The 20,648-nt window shown below is 39.5% G+C and overlaps 1 protein-coding gene across 1 annotated transcript in view; it reads left to right on the forward strand.

Annotated features, from left to right (window-relative positions):
- Nucleotides 1–18,481, forward strand: part of ARID4B (AT-rich interaction domain 4B) — a 138,266-nt gene extending 119,785 nt beyond the window's left edge. The window contains exons 18-20 of the mRNA XM_026649674.2: nt 12,019–12,103; nt 13,027–13,219; nt 17,203–18,481. Of these exons, the coding sequence (XP_026505459.1) occupies nt 12,019–12,103; nt 13,027–13,219; nt 17,203–18,428 (1,504 nt within the window). The 3' untranslated portion in view covers nt 18,429–18,481. The remainder of the gene's footprint in view (nt 1–12,018; nt 12,104–13,026; nt 13,220–17,202) is intronic.
- The last annotated feature ends 2,167 nt before the right edge of the window (nt 18,482–20,648 follow it).

Here is a 20,648-nt window from a genome sequence, read left to right on the forward strand (position 1 = left end):
ATTTTCTTTTACATAAAAAAGAGTCTTCAGGAAACATCAAGTAGGCTTGTCAGAGAAACAAGGCTATAGGATCCATTCCTTAAATGTTAATATACTGGGGAAGCAGAGGTCAGTTTGGGGTTTAGATAGTATTTGGAACACTACTAGTATTTCAGTCATTGCCACGAAGGACTTGCCTTAGTATCCAGACTGATGAAATTTGCACCCTGGGCCTTTGACAGTTGCTGCATAGACTTCAAAAGGGATTCGCATTTTAAAAGTCCTTTTGAGATGTCTTCATTGTTTTTTAATTCAAAGGAGAATCTTAGGAAGAGCTTTACGAATAAATTCTCTGTCTCTTCAAAGTAAATGTTATCAAACATGCTACCAGGTGAAAGAGTCGGAGGGGTTTACTCAAGCAGCACTACTTCTTAAATCTGGAAAAAATCAGAAGTTGAAATCCAGCCTTCCTCTTGCAGACCTCAGCAGCTTCATTGTTAAAGGAGAAGTCAAGATTGTGTGTTTGTGCGCTATGAACTCTGAATTTTAAACAAATGTATAGATTGATATCAAAGGGATCCTTCCTATAGCTAGGATGTATTAGATATTAAGGGCACCTTCAGTTAACCATTGACCCCCACCTCCACCAAGGTACAACAGTTATTTTCGACGTTTTGAAGTCTTCACTTGCTGCTGTTTGATCTTTTCTGCCAGCTGAACTGCATGTATGTTCCTTTCTAAAATGCCGCCGATCAAGGACAGTCTTTTTGGAGGGTTGAGAGAATATATTTCACCAAAAAGTGTTTAATCGTTTGGGCCTTCAGAAATTTTCTTAACCCCATACAATTGCTATTTAGCTACTGGAATTTATAAAGACCATCACACAGGCTAGTTAGTTTAATTCAAATGAGATAGCGGGAAATGTTGGATTAGACAGTCCATCATTATCAGGGCAGGTGAGTCTACTGCACTCCACGTCTACAAACAGCATTTGTCACAACTGTGACATGCCCCCACTTAAGGTAACATCTTGGAATTTTTATGGTGTCAAGATATGTAGTCTGTCACATATTCAGCTTGACAACTGTCTTTGAGTCAATTCCAGACTTGAAAAATAGTTGTTTTTCCTTGGTGTTTCTTGGTATTCTATTGCTCCAGGGAGGTTCATCTTAGCTGTGTGTGTGTGTGTGTGTGTGTGTGTGTGTGTATTCTTTTTCTGTTAAGTCTTGGATTTTATTCAATTTTTAAGTAGAACAAGTGATTTAAAAACCTTAGTTCATGTAATAATTGTCTCAGATGGTTTAGAATCCATGGTCTTCTTATCTCTGTTCTTTTTTCTTTAAGTTTAAAATTGTTTTTTCCTCCATTCTAAACACTATATCATGTACTACGTATTCCTCAAACCAAATACAGTCTAATCAAGAATCTTTCAACACTGATGGCATTTACTTAGAAGTTCTCATTCCAAGAGGATATTATCCCTCCCTCAGTCCATGCCTTATATCAGTATATCGGGGATGAAAGTAATATTAACTGTTCAGATATTCAGAATATTTATGCTTCACTACACTTTTTTGAAGAACCATTTAGTGATACTAAGCATAGTAGGACATTGTCAACTTTCTTGTATTAATTAGGGAAGCCTTGAAACTGAGTAATTTTCTAGCTGCACTTTATCTTGTGGAGAAGGAGATCACCATTACTACTTGTATGGATGAAGGAAGTGGGTACTGCCGATAAGGGAATCTAAGTTGGGTCTCTTAGAACAGGAATCAGACTCTCTTTAATGGAAGAAAGAGGTAATGGTACTGGTACTAGTACTAGATGCATGTTCTCTCTTATTAGAAAGAAAATTGTTTACATACCCCATATTTTTTAATATTAACCAGAAAGCTCGAGATAGAGAACAATCTTAATATCCTTTTTGCCCCTGAATAGGAAACTTTGGTTTACTTTACACTAGTGATGACATTGGTCATCTACCAGTAGCTACCATTTAGCTACCAGTGTTAGACCAGGTAGCTAAAGCTAATCCCAACAGACTCAAAACCTTACTAGTTTTTTATGCTTAGAACTAGATTCTGATGACATCTATTTGAGGTGGGGACTAGTATATTTAACCATTCTCCTGAAACCTGGGGGAATGTATCTTTTGGGAAGTAACAGTCCTAGAGAAGAAGATTACTCTGTATTCAGTTTGAAGATTGAAAGGGGAGATGGAACTAACCTAGTGGACTCAATGGGAATGAGATGTTCTCAATCATAAAATTGCAATCCTGCTACCATGTTCGTCTGAGGAAAAAGTGAAAAATTCTCAGTTGCAAAAGACATTGCTCGTGAGATTTTTGCATTCTGGAATTGCTGATACATAGTTCTATAAAGTTGTTATAGTCAGATGCTTAGAAGTGTTGGGGATCCCCTTTGTGGTTTGAAGGGTCACTTGCTGAATTTTGTACAATTTCTATGGATCTAAAACTTCCTTGGAACGTGCAGTACAAGTCCCTCTAATTGTGGTATTTGCAGTTTTCAGCTGACAACACTATGCAGATAAAATAAAATACATTGAAAGGTGAATTACAGAGGGTTTTGAAATATGAATTAACCCTGCAATATGTGCAGAATGCCCCAAATAGCATGGCGCAGAGGAGCATATTCAGCACAAATTCTAAATTAACAATCTTTGTAGGTCATTTAAACTCTTAGCAGGCTGGCTGCCAGATGCTCTGACACCCCAAAATGCATCATTCTTGGACATTACAGCTATTCTGAAATTATACCATATCCCTTTTTCTTTTGGAAATTTGGTTGGGGGAAATATTAGTTACTTACTTAATTGATTGTTTTAAGTTTTTTGTGCTTCACAGTTAGATGTTGAAGCAAAAGAGGCTTGAGGTACCCCAGGTTTGAGGAGCCCCTGAATAGTGTATGTAATTGAGAAAAGTTATGAATATTCAGAGTGAAGCCTGCTTGAGGGCATCACTTGAGACCATCAGAACCTGGTTAAGTAATATAGGAGGCTTTACCTAATGGTCCAGGCCATTTGGAAACCAGCTTTAAAGCACCCTCAATATGGGGGTTGCTCTCTAAGTAAAACTCCGCATGCCTGACAGTCATTGGCATTGACTAAACTGATATTAAGGAGTGTTTTATTTTATTCGTTTTATGTGGACTCATCCAGGGTTTGAAAAATCCACTTCCCCATCTGGAGTAGGACTCTGTTGGGTGAGTGCCATTAGCTTCTGCAGAATTTTAGCTTTCATAAAAAAAAAAATTTCTAATCCTTATGGTTGTGAAGATAATCTTCCAAACACAAACTGAGTGTAAAGCAATGCAGTTATGTCTTCCTAAGTCTGCAGAGACTGCTCCAGTACTGCCACCAGTGCTGCTAGGGTGGAAGGGGAGCCCAGCTGCTGCTCTTTCTGCTATGGAAGTCTTACAGGATAATCACTCCTTTTAGGAGTAGGGTTCCCTAGAAGTGCCACCTTCCCAACCCTTTGCACCATGGAGCACTGTGGAGGGGACACGCCATCCCAGCAGAGGGCTCTGTGTTTGTGTGGAGGCCTCACTGACATTTCTCTACCCCATCACAGCAGAAGGCCAGCACACATACACAGAGCCCTTTCTTGGGGAGCAAAGAGAAATCCTATGTACATGTGACTGACTGGCAGGAGGGGCATATGGCTCAAGAAGAGCTGTGAGTAGGAGTACCATGTATTTCAGCTTGGCATGTAGGCATAGTGCTATGGGCTAGCATTATGGTAATATCAATAATTATTATTAATAATAACTAATAGCCAGCATTGGGTATGTTTTTTGTGGTTTGAACACATAAGTGCACTGGATGTCGGCACACTTTGTCAATAAATACATTCTTCTCAAAATGTAGCTGGTTGTTCAATAGTGTGCAGAATTCAAGAGTAAAGAGAAAAGTCTCAAATGGAAAAAGGGTTGCTAAATGTGCAAAACCACTTAATTTTTTTCTATGCGTTTTGAAGAAATAAACAGAGGAAGTATGAAAATTGAATTTGTTCTTTTCTGTATTAGGATAGCAGAAGTTTTGTGCCTTTTTGGCAGAAAGCTGTGTGCGGTTGTCTCTACGATGGTATAGGCTGCAGCATCTGTCCTTTCAATTCTCGACTATGCATTGATGATGGTCAGGGAGTTAGTTTTGTCCATGCTTTCAGGGCTTTTATTAAGAAGATGAAAAGAAAACATCTTCCACTGATGCTGCCTTGTCAGACCCTAGCCTGTCTCTTGAGAGCCTTGCAAGCAGAGAGAGCCATCTCAAAGGACAAAATCCAGAAGTTCACCTTATTGTTACTTATTAAATCATTCAAGAGAGATACAGAAATGTTTTCAGCTCCCTCACCTTTAGTGTTAATCTTAACAAAAAGAAATACTTTTACAGATAGGTTGTGGAACTCATTGCCACAATATGTCATTGAGGCCAAGAGCTTAGCAGGATTTTAAAAAGGATTAGACTTCTATATGAATAGCATACTCTGCGTTGTTATAGTAAATATTTTTTTTAAAAAGCTTTGAAAGGGATATAAACCCTTAAACTTCAGGGCATAAGCAACCCTCTTCCTCTCAGGAATTAAGAGGAAACTTCCTTGGCGACCAGCTTACATCATATCTACCTACTGCAGAGTTTCTTTCTCTAAAGCACCTGGTACTGGCTGTTGTTGGAAACAGCATCCTGGACTAAATAGACTTTATTCACCTAAGGCAGTGGTTCCCAAACTTTAACAACCCGTGAACCCCTTTCACTAAAATGTCAAGTCTCGCGAACTCCCTCCTAAAAATGAATATTTCCAGGGATTTTCTCCTTTACCTGAGTATAAATTATAAAAGCAGTGATCTTGGAAATATAAAATTTGTTTTTATGACATGCTTATTACACACTAATTATTTATCATTTTCAGTATTTTTATTACCATATATACTCGATCATAAGTCGGTTCGTTTATAAGCCAACACCCCCCCCAAGATGGATAAGTAAAAATAGAAAATTTTAATAACCTGTTCATAAGCTGACCCTATAATTCAGGGGTCAGCAAACTTTGGCTCATGGGCCATCAGGATAAGCCGCTGGTGGGCCGAGATGGTTTGTTTACCTCGAGCATCTGCAGGCACGGAGGTAAACCTAAGTAAACAAAGTGTCCCGGCGCACCAGCTGCTTACCCTGACAGGCCGGGACAGCAACTGGTGGGGAAATTTGGGGGGGGGGAGAAGCTGGGAGTCAGGGGAGTAACCCCTGTGACCACCCCCCCACATGATACCACCCCTAGCCCAGGACACCCACACTCTCCCCATCCCATCCCTTCCCACCTTATCTGGGGAGGGCCAGGGGAGGATGTCTGTGGCCTGGCTGGAGCTGCTCCGGCAGGCTGGGCAGCGCGGCGACAGCCTGCTCCAGCGTCCAGATCGGGCGGCGCGGCCGCAGCATGGTCCAGCAGGCTGGGCCAGACAGCATGGCTGCAGCGTGCTCTAGCGGGCTGGGCAGCGCGGCCACAGCCTGCTCTGGGGGGTGGGGCCGAGCGGCACAGCTGCAGCCTGCCAGCCCCGGAGCTGCAGCTGCTTCGGAGGCTGAGGGGAGAGCAGCATGGCCAGAAGCGGAGAGACTCTGGCCCTGCCTCTTCCCTTCTGGCTTTGCTGGCTGTGCTGCCTCTCCTTACTCCCTCTGTTGGGAGGAGGGGCGGTGTCCCACCTCTCCCTCTCTATACCCGTTCATAAGCTGACCCCCTTCTCTGGTGCTTCCCTTTTTTACTAAAAAAATTCGGCTTATGAACGAGTATATATGGTACATTATGAAAATGGCAACACTCTTCCAAGATCTCACTTTCGTAGCTTGTATCACTTTGAATAAGCCTGTTATAAGATAAGGCTCCTATGTTTCATCAAGGAGCATCAGATGTGAAACAGCATGAAGGTATTTAAAAAGCCAACTCAGAGTTCCTCCTACACAAGCATTCAGGTCTTGAGCAGTCCAGGCAAACAACGCACGTTACAACAAAGCTTAAACTTGTTCTTTAAAACAATAATTTTAAAAACAATACTAGCTGCCTATTTAATTTTAAAAACAGCAAAAAATATCCACCTCCCTTTCAATTTCTTATAAGGAGTCTTGAAGTTTAAATCTCCTCAGTGTGATAGATATGCTTGCTTTGATCTGCTTGGCTCTTGGAAGTCCAGGGGCTCCGGGCTGCTGGCCCCGTGCTGTCCAGGGTTCTTAGGGACAGCTCTGTCCACCATTAGGGATTTTTTTTCCCGAGAACCCCCTCAAACATTTCACGAACCCCCAGGGATTCACGAACCCCAGTTTGGGAACCACTGAGCTAAGGATTTGGTCCTGTATCCTGTGGTCCATCTTAATGGCATACTCAGTGTGGATGAGTACCACAGGACCAGCAAGGATCCCCCCAGAGGGATATGAATTCTTTATCATTTTCTATGAGTGAGTGTTCATTTTTCTTTCCTTTTTTTTATTCAAAACAAGCTTTCTAAGGCAATCATTTTAACCAGAAAGATAAAGAAGCTTCAATCCTCCAGTCTTAATTTTGATAAAAATGAATGGACTCTTCTTCCTTGTCATAGATTTCTCCCTAAAGTATTTCACATGAATTTTACCTTTTTTGCCCTTATACCTTTCTGTTTTTAATGAGTCATTTCATAAAGATACCTTTCCTTTCTTTTGAGCATAGAGCCAAAAGAGCATAGAGCCTGTCTCCAAGCAACATGATTTCAGATAGTAGACTTTGCAAATAGAATCATAGAAATGTAGGGTGGGAAGGGACCTCAAGAGGTCAAGTCCAGCCCCCTGCGCTGAGTCAGGACCAAAAATATCTAAACCATCCCTGATGGGTGTTTGTGTAACCTGGTTTTTAAAACCTCCAGTAATGGGGATTCCACAACCTTCCTTGGAAGCTTATTCCAGAACTTAACTACCCTTGTAGTTAGAAAGCTATTCCTAATATCTAATCTAAACCTCCCTTGCTGCAGATTAAGACTATTGGTTTTTATCCTACCTGCAGTGGACACAGAAAACAGTTGATTACTGCCCTCTTTGTAACAGCTCTTAACATATTTGAAGATTGTTATATCGCCCCCTCCCCAATCTTTTCTCAAACTAAACATGCCCAGTTTTTTAGTCTTTCCTCATAGCTCAGGTTTTCTAAAGCTTTAATAGTTTTTTTGCTCCCCTCTAGACTCCCTCCAGTTTTCTTAAAGTGTGGCACTTGAAATTGGCACAGTGTTGCAGCTGAGGCCTTGTTTGTGCTGAGTAGAGAGGAACAGTTACCTCACGTGTCTTACATACAGTACTCCTGTTAATACATCTTAGAATATTAGCCTTGTTCACAGCTGCATTACATTGTTGACTCATCAATTTGTGATCCACTATAACCTCTAGATCCTTTGCAGCAGTCCCCTGCCTGGCTAGACAGTTATTCCCCATTTTGTTTTTGTACATTTGATTTTTCCTTCCTAAGTGTAGTACTTTGCACTTCTCTTTATTGAATTTCATCTTGTTGGTTTCAGAGCAATTCTCCAATTTGTCAAGGTCATTTTGAATTCTAATCCTGTCCTCCAAAGTGCTTGCAACCCCTCCCTGCTTGGTGTCATCTATAAATTGTATAAGCATATTCTCCAAGTCATTAATGAAAATACTAAATAGTACCAGACCCAGGAGATACCCCAGCAGGACCCCCTATAAACATCCCCCCAGTTTGACCATGAACCATTGATAACTTCTCTTTGAGTCCAGTCTTTCAACCAGTTTTCACCCACCTTATAGTAGTTTTATCTAGATCACATTTCCCTAGTTCACTTATGAGAATGTCATGTGTCTGTGTCGTGTCAAATGCCTTAATAAAATCAAGATATATTATGTCCAGTAGGCCAGTAATCCTGTCAAAGATGGAAGATAGTTTGATTTGGCATGATTTGTTCTTGGCAAATCCATGTTGGCTATCTGACCACCCTCTTTTCCCTTAGGTGATTACAAATTGATTGTTAATTTGTTCCAGTATCTTTCTGGGTATCAGAATTAGGCTGACTGATCTATAGTTCGCCAAGTTCTTTTTGTTCCCCTTTTAAAAGATAGGTACTATGTTTACCCTTCTCCAGTCCTCTGTGACGTCACCCATCCTTTATGAATTCTCAAAGATAATGGCTAACGGTTCTGAGATTGCTTCAGCTAGTTCCTTAAGTATCCTAGGGTGAATTTCACAAGGCCCTGACAACTTGAATACATCCAACTTATCTAAATATTCTTTAACTTGTTCTTTCCCTATTTTGGATTGTGTTCCTTCCCCCTTGTTGTTAATATTAATTATGTTATCTGGTCACATTTTACCTTTTTAGTGAAGACTGAAGCAAAATAGGCATTAAACACCTCAGCCCTCTTGATGTCATCCATAAATAGCTCTCCTTTCCTCCTGGTCTTTCTCTTGCTCCTAATGTATTTATAGTACCTCTTCTTTATTTATTTTTATTTATATTTATTTTCTTATTGCCTTTTATGTCCTTTGTTGGGTATAACTCATTTTGTGCCTTAGTCTTTCTAACTTTGTTCCTACATGCTTGTGCTATTCTTTCGTACTCATACAAATACTTGTACCATATACAGTCAGTTGCCCATTCTGGTAAGTATTTAGGATCCATTCATTCAGTCAGAGCCCTGGTGGCTTCTGAGGTATTTTTTTTCTAACTCCCTGTATGTGAGTTGTTAGATTTTGTAGAACTGCAAGACTAACATTGACCTTTCTCCACTCCTCACCATCTCCATCCATCCCTGAGAAGTCACTACTTCACAGTTCTCCAAAGGATGCTATTTTGTGGACAGAATCCCAAACTGGAATAAGTAGGTTTTATTTACCAATAACTGGTATTCTCCTTTGGATGCATCTATCTATTTTCAAATGCCTACTATTCTCTGATCACATGCCAAGTGAGGGAAGGACCTGCATTATACAGACATGTGGGTAAAGCGGGTCAATAGACAACAATTCATGTTAATGACTTGAATATTTTCTAATGCCAGGGTCTATGGGGAATTATGTGCTGTACACATAAATCTCTAAATACCATGGAACACTGAAGATGACGGTCCACTTGGAGAATTCCACTCGCAGCATAGTAACCCAGGTTTTTCTCTTATTAAAAGTGCATGTTTCTTTTAACCTAGAACTGAAGAACTTCTTTTCACATTCTCAACTCTTGTTCTTCTTTTCTTGAGTGAGCAAATCATTTGAAGCCCCGTTTATGAAGTAGAGATGGTTCAGTTGTGTGACTTCAAAAATGTTGCAACTCTATAGGGCAAAATATAAGACCCTGCAAAATCTATAAATTCCTGAATGTCCTTTTGTACTTGTCCCTAAGGATCATATCCTCTCAGTGCTTTAAAGGTTTATGGTTCTTAAATTTGAAATGTGTGTGTTGGTATAGATAATGCACACAGTAGCATTTTCCACTGAAAAGCCACTTTGGGGATTTGGACACCCAGTTCCCATTTAAAATTGAGAACTGTATGACCAAATCCTCTAGGAGACGTTTTGAACATCTCAGTCAAATGTAGCTATAGGTATTTCCTACCAGAATATTGAATTTAAATTACTCCAACTGGTATGGCAGCATTCCAGTGTCATTCATCTGCCAGTGATGACATACTAACCTTTGAATATCAATCTATGTCTAACCTAACATTGAGTGTTTTAAGTCACTGGAGACACATGCAGTGTTTAAAGTTAGTTTCTTTATGTGGAAAATTATTTTTGTTGGGGTAGCAAGTAGAATCGGTGAATAAGGCTGCAAGTGGTATAGTGATGTAATCAAAATTGAAATGAAATTTGTAGAGTACTCAATTTTCTCTGTGAACATGTTCAATCCTAGTGCTGCTTTCTCTCATAAATTTAGATCTAAAAAAATCCCTTAGCTCTGGAGTGCATGGTCCATTCAGAATTCGGTTTGGTGTGATTCCATCATGTTAACATGAGCTTGATCTAAAGAAACCTTACTTTAAACCACAGCAGTTATGAATTTGCTATTGGCAGGTTTACCTGTCACCTAAGGATCTAGAGAAAGAAAGAAATCTGGATCTCTCTACCTATGTCTAACCTGGTCATTAAAATTAATTTAATCAAAATCATGTCCCTGATAGTGTGGTCACTCTCAGTACATTAAGATTTTCTAGGGAAAAAGACTATGAAAATTTGTCAGCATTTAATAAAGAGAAAGGTCCATATGATACTCTATAGAAAAATAATATTGAACATATTTGTGTTCCAATATGAAAACCTCTCTCCTTTCATATCATTATTATGTTTCTGGATGTCATTCTTTGTTTTATGAGTGTGGGGGATGTGAATGGGTAAAGCACTAAATTTATCTTCTGGACTCCTCTGTTCAAATCTTGATTTAGGTCATAAATGAAAATGAGTTTGGTGGCCTCTTCAATCCCTACATTGGTCAGTATCACAAAAGTTACCAGAGTTAGGCACATTTGTCAATGGTTGCTAAGATGTGGCCTGGGACTGTAATAGCAGAGGCTCTACAAGTCAAAATAGAGGTGTAATGTCAGATCTGTGTGAGAAAGCTTAGCATGAGATCTAGCTCTGCACTGTTGTGCTAGTTGCATACTGTATTTTCATGATACTGCATACACATTTTCATGACTACCAAATGAACTCCATTTATACACACACACACACACTTATTTGTTTTTAATTAACACATTTCTTATTCAGACACTTTTTGAATTCACAGTGTAGGCAGGCCAAGGTATTGTGTTCATAATAAACTCATTTTTTTTATTCTTAACTTTACATAGTGCGTTTTGTTTTTTTTTAATTGTTGTTAGCTTTCTAGTCTGAGCACATTTCTATCATGAATGTTCTTAATGAGAATATATATGTTCAGCAGTCTTGGATTTTGTACTTCACATGTACAGTTTCAGGAGGTGGGACACATGAGGCAGTTGATGTACATATGTTAGTACTATTTATAGAGCATCTAACTGATAGTACCTTCTGATATCAAATAAAAAGTTCCTAATGCAAAAATCCTTCTAGATCTCAAGGGGAGCTTTATAGAGGATACAGAATCAGCTACAAGGAGTTTTTCTTTTTTTTTTTACCAAGCAATCAGGTTTTCTATTACTATAAGAATTTGTTTTTAATTAGTAAGATGATATACTATATTGGGAAAATTTACCCTGCATATCTGTACAGCAGTATATGACTCAAGTATTCTGCTTTCCCTATGGGCATGGATATCCCATTATTATTTGATATAAATTATATGCACAAAAGGAGAGCAGAATATTAACTTTGAATACTACCATCCCAGTATGAGAGGAGAATTTTGCCCTATATGCTAAGAAAGTAAAGATTTGAGATTTTGCAATACTTTACAATACCTAAGAATATAAGAACACCCATACTGGGTCAGCCCAAAGGTCCATCTAGCCCAGTATCCTGTCTTCCGACAGTGGCCAATGCCAGGAGCCCCAGAGGGAATGAACAGAACAGGTAATCATCAAGTGTTCCATTCCCTGTCACCCATTCACAATTTCTGGCAAACAGAGGCTAGGCAGGAGCACCGCCAGCTTTTCTGCCGCCCAAGGCAGCGGAAGGTCCCGCCCCGAAATGCCACCCCCCACAGAGGCGGCGGACGGTCCCGCCGCCGAAATACCGCCGCAGTCGCCGCCCCCCCAAATGGTAGTGCCCTAGGCGACCACCTAGGTCACCTAATGGGTTGCGCCAGCCCTGAGGCTAGGGATACCATCCCTGCCCATCCTGGCTAACAGCCATTGATGGACCTGTTCTCCATGAACTTATCTAGTTCTTTTTTTAACTAGAAGATACGGTAGAAATATATTCATTACTTTTCACTCTTAAGTACAGAGTCTGTCTGCATATGGTTTCCATTACATGTTTTACTACTTTTTCTTTCCCCTGTAGAATGTGTCTTATGAAATTTTGAATGTTTGCTTAAAATTCTGTTTATATATATTTTTGAAATGCTTGCTTTCACATTTAGATATGATGAATGGATAAAAGCAGACAAGATAGTGAGACCAGCTGATAAAAATGTGCCAAAAATAAAGCATCGGAAGAAAATAAAGGTAGATTTTTTTCTATTAGATCATTTTGCTGCTTAATTTACTTTCATATAGACTGATTTTATAATTATAGCCTTTAAATGGACTTGGAAATTCGTGATAAATTTAAATTAGTTTCTGTTAACCTCTTAGAAGCATACACTTTTTTAAGCATGATTTTTTCCTTCCCTTTTGAAAGATAGCTTTTTCCTCCTCCTCTTCCCCCCGCACTCCCAGTTCGTCTGGTGCACCAACAGGAAACAGAGCCATTCCCTCATCAGCGATGGCAGCACAGCACCAGGAAATAAAATTTGCTAGCTACCCTGCTGGCTTTGAAGCACAAACCTGTGTCGAATCTACATAAATGTGGCTTGTATCTTGCTTTTAACTTCTTGCCAACTGTGGTAGATTTAAAAAAAAAACACAGATATTTTGGGCCAGATCCTGGTCAATTCCTTGTGCGGGGCAGAAGGGTGTGAACAACCTTTTCCCCCGCACCAACAGGCTCCATGGCCATCCCTGCACTGTGAACACAAGGACTACTAGAATCCAGTGCCTCTGATAGAGCCAGACTTGCCTATAGCCTCTCCTCCTTCCTCATTAGCACAGCACAAGGGTGTGCCATTCAATCCAGGCTGTCACAACAGTCATGCCTTCTCTCTGCAATATCCCTTACTGCAGGGTCTAGCATAGTGGAAGAACGGTTTAGCCCTTAAATGCTGAGAATATTCCTCATCAGATATAAGTGTTAAGGAATTCACATTTTTGGTGTTAATTCTTGTGCATAAGACAAAATACAGTACTTGCATATTCTTGTAATGGAACAAAGAAAAGCTTATTCTTAGGTTTTGTGTTCAAAATCACTGTCTGCATTGCTAATTGTAATTCACCTTAAATTATATGTTAGCATTAGAAGAGTTTTTAAAATGGTTTTTTCCTTAACCTAGAATAAAACTGACAAAGAGAAGGATGAGAAGTATTCTCCTAAAAATTGTAAATTGCGACGCTTGTCAAAACCACCCTTTCACACGAGCACATCACCAGAGACTGAGTCCAAACTTGACAGCACTGAAGCCAAAAACTCTGAACAAGCTCCAGTTAAATCCATAGAAATTACTTCTATCCTTAATGGGCTACAAGGTATTGTACATGGACTTTCTAATTCAGTATGTAATCATTTTACTAGTATTTAAAAGTGACAGTACAGAGCAATTGAAGCAAACTATAAATAAGGCTGCGAGTTTGTCATGGAGGTCACGGATTCCATGACTTTCTGGGAGTTCTGCAGCAGCTGGCCCAGTGGCCACATGAGCAGCTCGGGTGGCCCCCAGGCCAGCCACACCGGCCACTGCTGGGGCAGTCTCAGGCCACCGTGCCCCTCCCCCCCCAGCAGCAGCAGGAGTTTGGGTTTGGGAGGGGGCTCAGGGCAGAGGCAGGGGGTTGAGGTGCAGGAGGGGGAGAGGGCTCTGGGCAGCGCTTATCTTGGGGGGACGAGGGGGCTGTCCAGCTCCCAGGCAGAAGTGCGGCCAGGTGGCTCCGCACGCTGCCTGTGTCCACAGGTGATGCCCCCGCAGCTCCCATTGGCTGTTGTTCCCAATCACTTGGGGCAGGGGCAGCATGCAGAGCCCCCCGAGCTGTGCCCTCCTCCCAGCACCACCAGGGGCCATGGGCCACCGCCCTCCCCCCAGCAGCAGCGGATCCCCTGGGCCGCCCCCTACCCTCCAGAGCATGCACATTTTAGTTAGGGGTATATAGTACAAGTCATGGACAGGTCACGGGCCGTGAATTTTTGTTTACTGCCTGTGACCAGTCCAGAACTTTTACTTAATATACCCGTGACTAAAACATAGCCATAACTATACATTCAAACTTGTGGAAGAGGAAGTTTCCTTCAGAGCATTAGGAGATTATTATTATAAATTCAGAGTCTGTCTCTCTCTTTGCATGTCTTTTTATTTATAAATTGTTTTATATATATATTGCACATAAATAGCACATTTTTGTCTAAAGTGCTAAAAACATACACAAACTTTCTGAATAGATATTCTGGATTCAGATGATTTCTGTAATCTTAAAAATAATCAGTTCACTTGTAAAATAATACTTTGAAAAGTTTTTCTGCTGTGTTTTCTCCTTTTTGTGTTTGACAAAGTATCTTTGGCTGTTCTTTTTAGAAATAACAAAATGAAAAATTATAAAATTATACAGGAAACTAATTCTACCAGTATAAAAAAATATTTAGGAGCCGTGATAGTGACATCATTAGTGACTCCGCAGTTAGTTATAATTGGCTTTTAAAAGCCAATTTGACATGTACACAAGTACTTTCTCAAAATAGGTGCTTTCATCTGAAATCTCTTAACTTTTTTGAAAATCTTTAAAAATAGTGCATCAGATTTTCATGTGGTTGTAAATCTGCATAGCTCCATTGCAGTTGATATAACTATACCGATTTACACCAGCTGAGGATCCACCCCCGAGTTGCAAAAACATCATAGCCTAGAAACTCCATGTTTGTTTCATTCAGTTTTCCTTGGTAATTAGTGCCTTAAGTATTTTTAGGATATTTGGGTGGTTTTATAAAGTTTTGGAGCTGTTCACTTCAAGCTTTTCAAAACGGTCAGGTTCCTGTAGAGTTTATGAACTTGGATGGTTGACTCTTTCAGATGACAATATTAATCTAAGCTTTCATTTAAAGGTGACATAGAAAGGAAAAGTGGATTACTGCTATTATTTATGATGTATAAAAAAGACCTGAAAGAGGTGTGGAGATTTTTTTCTGCTGGAGCTTTAGATTAGAAATTCAGGTCCTGTCTACATTGAAAGACTCTGTGGAGAACTAGCAGGATTATGACAGCACAAGTACTAAAAGTGAAATCTGATTAATTGAGGGAAAGAGTGTTTTTTAGTTACACAGTCTAAAACAATGTTTTAATACCTATTTAACTAAAGTACTGGGAGAAAAGTTATTTTAGAATTCAATATCTTAACCCTTCATTTAAAATCTGAGAAAGTTCCCAATATACATTTTGCAGTCATCCAAGAAGGCTTCTTGCCGAAAAAAGAATGGAAGTGTGACAAGCAGAGAAAAAACAACTTTGAAAGATAAACAAAATCCACAAACCTTTCACACCTCCATCATAAAGAAGAAAAATACACATATATGTAGTTCGCTGTAGGCTAGTGGGCAGATTCACCAGCCAGGCAGTCCAAACAAAGCCCAAACCCCTCATGTTCAGTTTCCCATCCCTTTCATCTGAGCAGGTTCTCTGATAAACAGAAGATGCAAAACTTTTCAAAACAATACAAAACACTTGGTAACTGAGATCTTCCTGCAGGTGAGAAGTGGGTGGACACATCTTTTCTCAAAGCCTTCTCTTTCCCAGCTACTGTGGAGACACCCACACTAGGACTTCCCTGACACTGAGTTTCTCTAGTCTGCTATCCCCGCCTAAGAGACAGGAAGTTATATACCTGGTTTCCTGTGGGTCACATGCTTGCACCTAGCCATGTGCCTGGAGACTACAGCTCCCATTTGTAAAGGGTCCTAGGATGCTAAAAGGCGCACTAGGACATGTACATCTGCCTCACGGCCAACTGGTTTGTTAGGGTACTTCTACACATCAATAAAAGACCTGCAGCAGTGAGTCTCATAGCCCAGTGAAATTACTTGGACTCGTGCTGCGGGGCTTTAAATAGCAATATAGATGTTTGGGCAGTGGGCTCAGGCCAGAGCCTGGGCTCAAGCCAGAGCCCGGGCTCTGAGATTTTTTTCCCCTCGCCAGGTTTCAGAGTTCAGGCTCCAGCCCAAGCAGGAACATCTACACTGCTATTTTTAGCCTTAGTCACTTTTAAAAAAAAAGTCAAGTCTGTATCCTGAGTCACCTAAAAAACCCTTCCAAAAACACACACCACAAGCTTCCAGCCTCATTGTGAAGATAGTCTTCAAAATGTAAACTAATGGCTGTGCTTGAAAATTTTTGTGAAATGTTTATTAATAAATAGTCTTCAAAGCTTTGAACCTCTATCCTCTCCAACATGAGCAAAAGTTTCAAGCCCTAATTTTGGAGCAATATTTTGCCCAGTTTAAAATTAAAAAAAAAAAAAGTTGCAAAATAGCACAAAATAATGAAGTCTTAAAAACAAACAAAAACACCCTCAGCTCTTTGTGTTGTTGGAGCTTGTAGGTGACTGAATCAAAGTAAACTTTTTTTTTTTTAAACTGGGCTGCGATATGAATGTTTTCAGCCAAAAGTGAATATGTGTTGCCTTGAAAACTAGCAACGGGGATGAAAGCCTAGTCCCATTGAAGTCATTGACTTCAATGGGGCTATGATTTTGCCCTCTGTTTTGAACATAAAACTTGGTACAATTTTTAATTTAGATGATGCTAGCTACAGCTCAAGTATACTAGTAAAAAGTGAGCTTTATTTTGTAAGGTGTGGACATAGAATGCGTGAGACTGCAAACCCAGATTTCAGACATATTAAGGTTTTTAGAAGTGAGCTTCAGATGGTAGTGTTCCTCAAGTAATAATAATAGCATAAATCATTAACAGTTAGAGATGATAAACCTAGCTGGAATTTAAAAGTCGTATGCAATTAGAAAAATGTTGTAGTCTTTTCTTCTATACATCTATATTTTTCAGGTTTGGAAGTAGGGCAAATAGCATTTGTAAATTGTAACTATTAGTTAATATTAAAGATTTAGTGCATTTAAAGTCTAATATTAAACATTCTTTTGGGCTGTCATGTCCATTTGTGTTATATAGAAGATTCATATATGTGTGGATTAATAAAACAGAGTTTTATTTAGACTTGAATCTGTCACTTCATGCTTTCTCTGGTTCTTCAAAAAAGTATGCAAATACCTTAGAGGAATTCCGTGGAGATGTTTTATTATATGGGATTTGCAAACTGACAAGCATTGCTGCTTATCTAGCTATTACACTTCCTAATAAAATGAAGTTTTTAAAAATCTGTTGTTTTTTTCCTACTGGGTACATGAAAACAAAGGATTTTAATAGTACTAGCTTTAGTGTGTATTGCTATCTGTTTATCTATAATATGTTTGTTTATTAGTTGTTTTTTTAGTATTACTTGTAACAGATTTTTTTTTAATAGCTTCAGAAAGTTCTGCTGACGATAGTGACCAGGAAGATGACCAAAGTGCCCAAAATGTACATAATGATGGCAAGGAGGAATCTCCAGATGAGACTGTGAGCCAAGACAAAAATGAACTCTGTCCAAAAGAAGAGCAGAGCAGCTCATCTCCCCAAGAAGAGGGGAAAGCCCTTGCAGACGTAGCACCACCTAAATCAGTATCCAAATCACCAGAAAGATTGCGGAAAGAGCTGGAAGAATTATCTGATGATACGGACTATGAAGGAGAGGATGAAGCTACAAAGAAGAGAAAGGAGGTCAAAAAGGAGGTAGTAGATAAAACAACAAAGTCACAGGTAAAACGTGGTAAGCGAAGGTATTGCATCACAGAGGAATGTGTAAAGACTGGGTCACCTAATAGAAAGGATGAAAAGTCCAAGAGCAAAGACTCACATAGCTTAGAACATAGTAGTAACAGCTCCTCAGATGAAGATGAGGAGGACAAATCTAAACTAAAAATAACACCAACTAAGAAATACAATGGGATAGAGGAGAAAAGGAAGTCTTTAAGGACAAGTGGTTTCTACTCAGGGTTTTCTGAAGTGGCAGAAAAAAGAATAAAGCTTCTAAATAACTCTGATGAAAGACTTCAGAATACCAGAGCTAAGGATAGAAAAGATGTATGGTCCAGTATTCAGGGACAGTGGCCCAAGAAAACATTGAAAGAACTTTTTTCAGACTCTGACACAGAGGCTGCAGCCTCACCCCCACATGCTTCTGAGGATCCTGCAGTAGAGGAGCAGCTGCAGACTCTTGCAGAAGAGGTTTCTTTGCCCAGCTCTGAACTAGAAAAGCCTTTACTAGCCAGCATAGATGTTAAACCTGTTGAGGAGAAACCAACGGAAATGAGTGACAAGAAAGTTGAATTTCCAAGCAGTGGGAGTAATTCAGTGCTAAATACTCCTCCTACAACCCCTGAATCACCTTCATCTGTCACTGTAACAGATTCTAGTAGACATCAGTCCAGTGTAACAGTCTCAGAGACATTGGCACCAAATCAAGAAGAGATACGAAGCATCAAGAGTGAAACTGATAGCACAATTGAAGTGGATAGTGTTGTGGGGGAGCTGCAGGATCTTCAGTCTGAAGGAAATATTTCTCCAACAGGCTTTGATGCCAGCGTCAGCTCTAGCAGTAGTAATCAACAAGAACCAGAACATACTGAAAAAGGTAAGGAGAAAACCTGAGTTGCCGAACATATATTCCTCCTCTCATTTCTTATAATGCTAATTTATTTGTGTTTAACTGTTGCTACGTTACTTGGAGATTGGTTTAAGAATATAAGAATGGCCCTACTGGGTCAGACCAAAGGTCTATCTAGCCCAGTCCTGTCTTCTGACAGTGGCCAGTGCCAGGTGCCCTAGAGGGAATGAACAGAACAGGTAATCATCAAGTGATCCATCCCCTGTTGCTCATTCCCAGCTTCTGGCAAACAGAGGCTAGGAACACCATTCCTCCCCATCCTGGCTAATAGCCATTGATGGACCTATCCTCCATGAATTTATCTAGTTCTTTTTTGAACCCTGTTATGGTCTTGGCCTTCACAACATCCTCTGGCAAAGAGTTCCACAGGTTGACTGTGCGTTGTGTGAAGAAATACTTCCTTTTATTTGTTTTAAACCTGCTGACTATTAATTTCTTTTGGTGAGCCCTAGTTCTTGTGTTATGAGAAGTAGTAAACAACACTTCCTTATCTACTTTCTCTATACCAGTCATGATTTTATAGACCTCAATCATATCTCCCCTTAGCCATCTCTTTTCCAAGCTGAAAAGTTCCAGTTTTATTAATCTCTCCTCATACGGAAGCCGTTCCATATCCTTAATTATTTTTTTGCCCTTTTCTGAACCTTTTCCAATTCCAATATATCTTTTTTTGAGATGGAGCGACCACATCTGCACGTATTCAAGATGTGAGCATACCATGGATTTATATAGAGGCAACATGATATTTTCTGTCCTATTATCTATCCCTTTCTTAATTATTCCCAGCATTCTTTTCGCTTTTTTGACTGCCGCTGCACATTGAGTGGATGTTTTCAGAGAACTATCCACAATGACTCCAAGATCTCTTTCTTGAGTGGTAACAGCTAATTTAGACCCCATCATTTTATATGAAAAGTTGGGATTATGCTTTCCAGTGTGCATTAGTTTGCATTTATCAACATTAAATTTCATCTGCCATTTTGTTGCCCAGTCACCCAGTTTTGAGAGATCCTTTTGTAGCTCTTCGCAGTTTGACACTCTTAGAGGAAGCAATAGCCTGCTGTGCCTTTTTAAAACTATGAAAATAGTACAGTAGAAAGGCCTGTAATCAATCAGTAAATATTTGACACTCCTTCAGGAAGTGTTTCTTGTCCTTTTAGTCAGCAATCTAATATTTTAAAAATCACAAATACAACATAAGCTGTATCCTGGAGATTGCACCAGAACCCCAGACCAAACTGTAAAGCATTGTACACTTGATGTCTGTGTGTCATAAATTGTCTGGATACCTTTTATTATACTGTGTTTGAATATGCAATGTACAGTTTCTCATTAACATTTGTATTTACTGTGTGTTCATGGTTTGGAACAACTAGCTGTCCAGGATTGTTCCTCAGGCAACCATCTGAAACTGATTTTTAAGGTCTGACTAACTTGCGTGAGTTTTGTAAAGGAATTTGCTGCTCTCTTAGGCCCCAAACTGAAGAATCGTTATTCATATTTATTACTTAAAACAATCCACCTTGACCACAATTTTATTAATAGAATACATTTTCAAGGAACATCAGAATTCACAATTGTTATTCATACTCCATGAAGACTTAGATACTTTTATGTTGTATTTGTGATCCTATAGATATTTAGGAGCTTTTCCATATTAGACTGCCATTTTCAAATATCAACAAATCAGTTGAAGGCAATTGCTGTAGGCTTAAAATTATCATACAAGGTCTGCTGTGGAAGTAATTCAGAATTTTTAATGCCACTTTTAAGTGCTGAAAATAGAGGCTGGAATTTTTTCACTGACATAACTCAAAAATGGATTTTCATTTTCAAATTCAACCTGCAAAAATGTAAATCCCTACTAGGACTCCACAGTGGAGGAGGGGAAAGAAAAGGCCCAATCCTGCTAGCACTTGTGTACATGTATAAGTATTTGCAAGGTTGGGTCCTAAAGCTATTTTGTTAAATTCATTAGCTATATATTAGTCCAGTCATTTTTATTATAGTCTACCAAATATTTTTTAGTTTACATGGCTGCCTTTTGATACATGGACTAAAAGGAACACATTTGTTTTTAAGGACACACACAAAAATTCACATTCAGAAGTTTTGTTTTTATTGCTTTCTGTAAAATATGCAACTTAACCGTTCAAGTGTGCCATATTTTCTCCCATAGATAAGCATAATTACTATAATATGCA

This window comes from Terrapene carolina, unplaced genomic scaffold (genome assembly GCF_002925995.2).
Source record: "Terrapene carolina triunguis isolate 2854851 unplaced genomic scaffold, T_m_triunguis-2.0 Scaffold85, whole genome shotgun sequence".
Lineage (NCBI taxonomy): Eukaryota > Metazoa > Chordata > Testudines > Emydidae > Terrapene > Terrapene triunguis.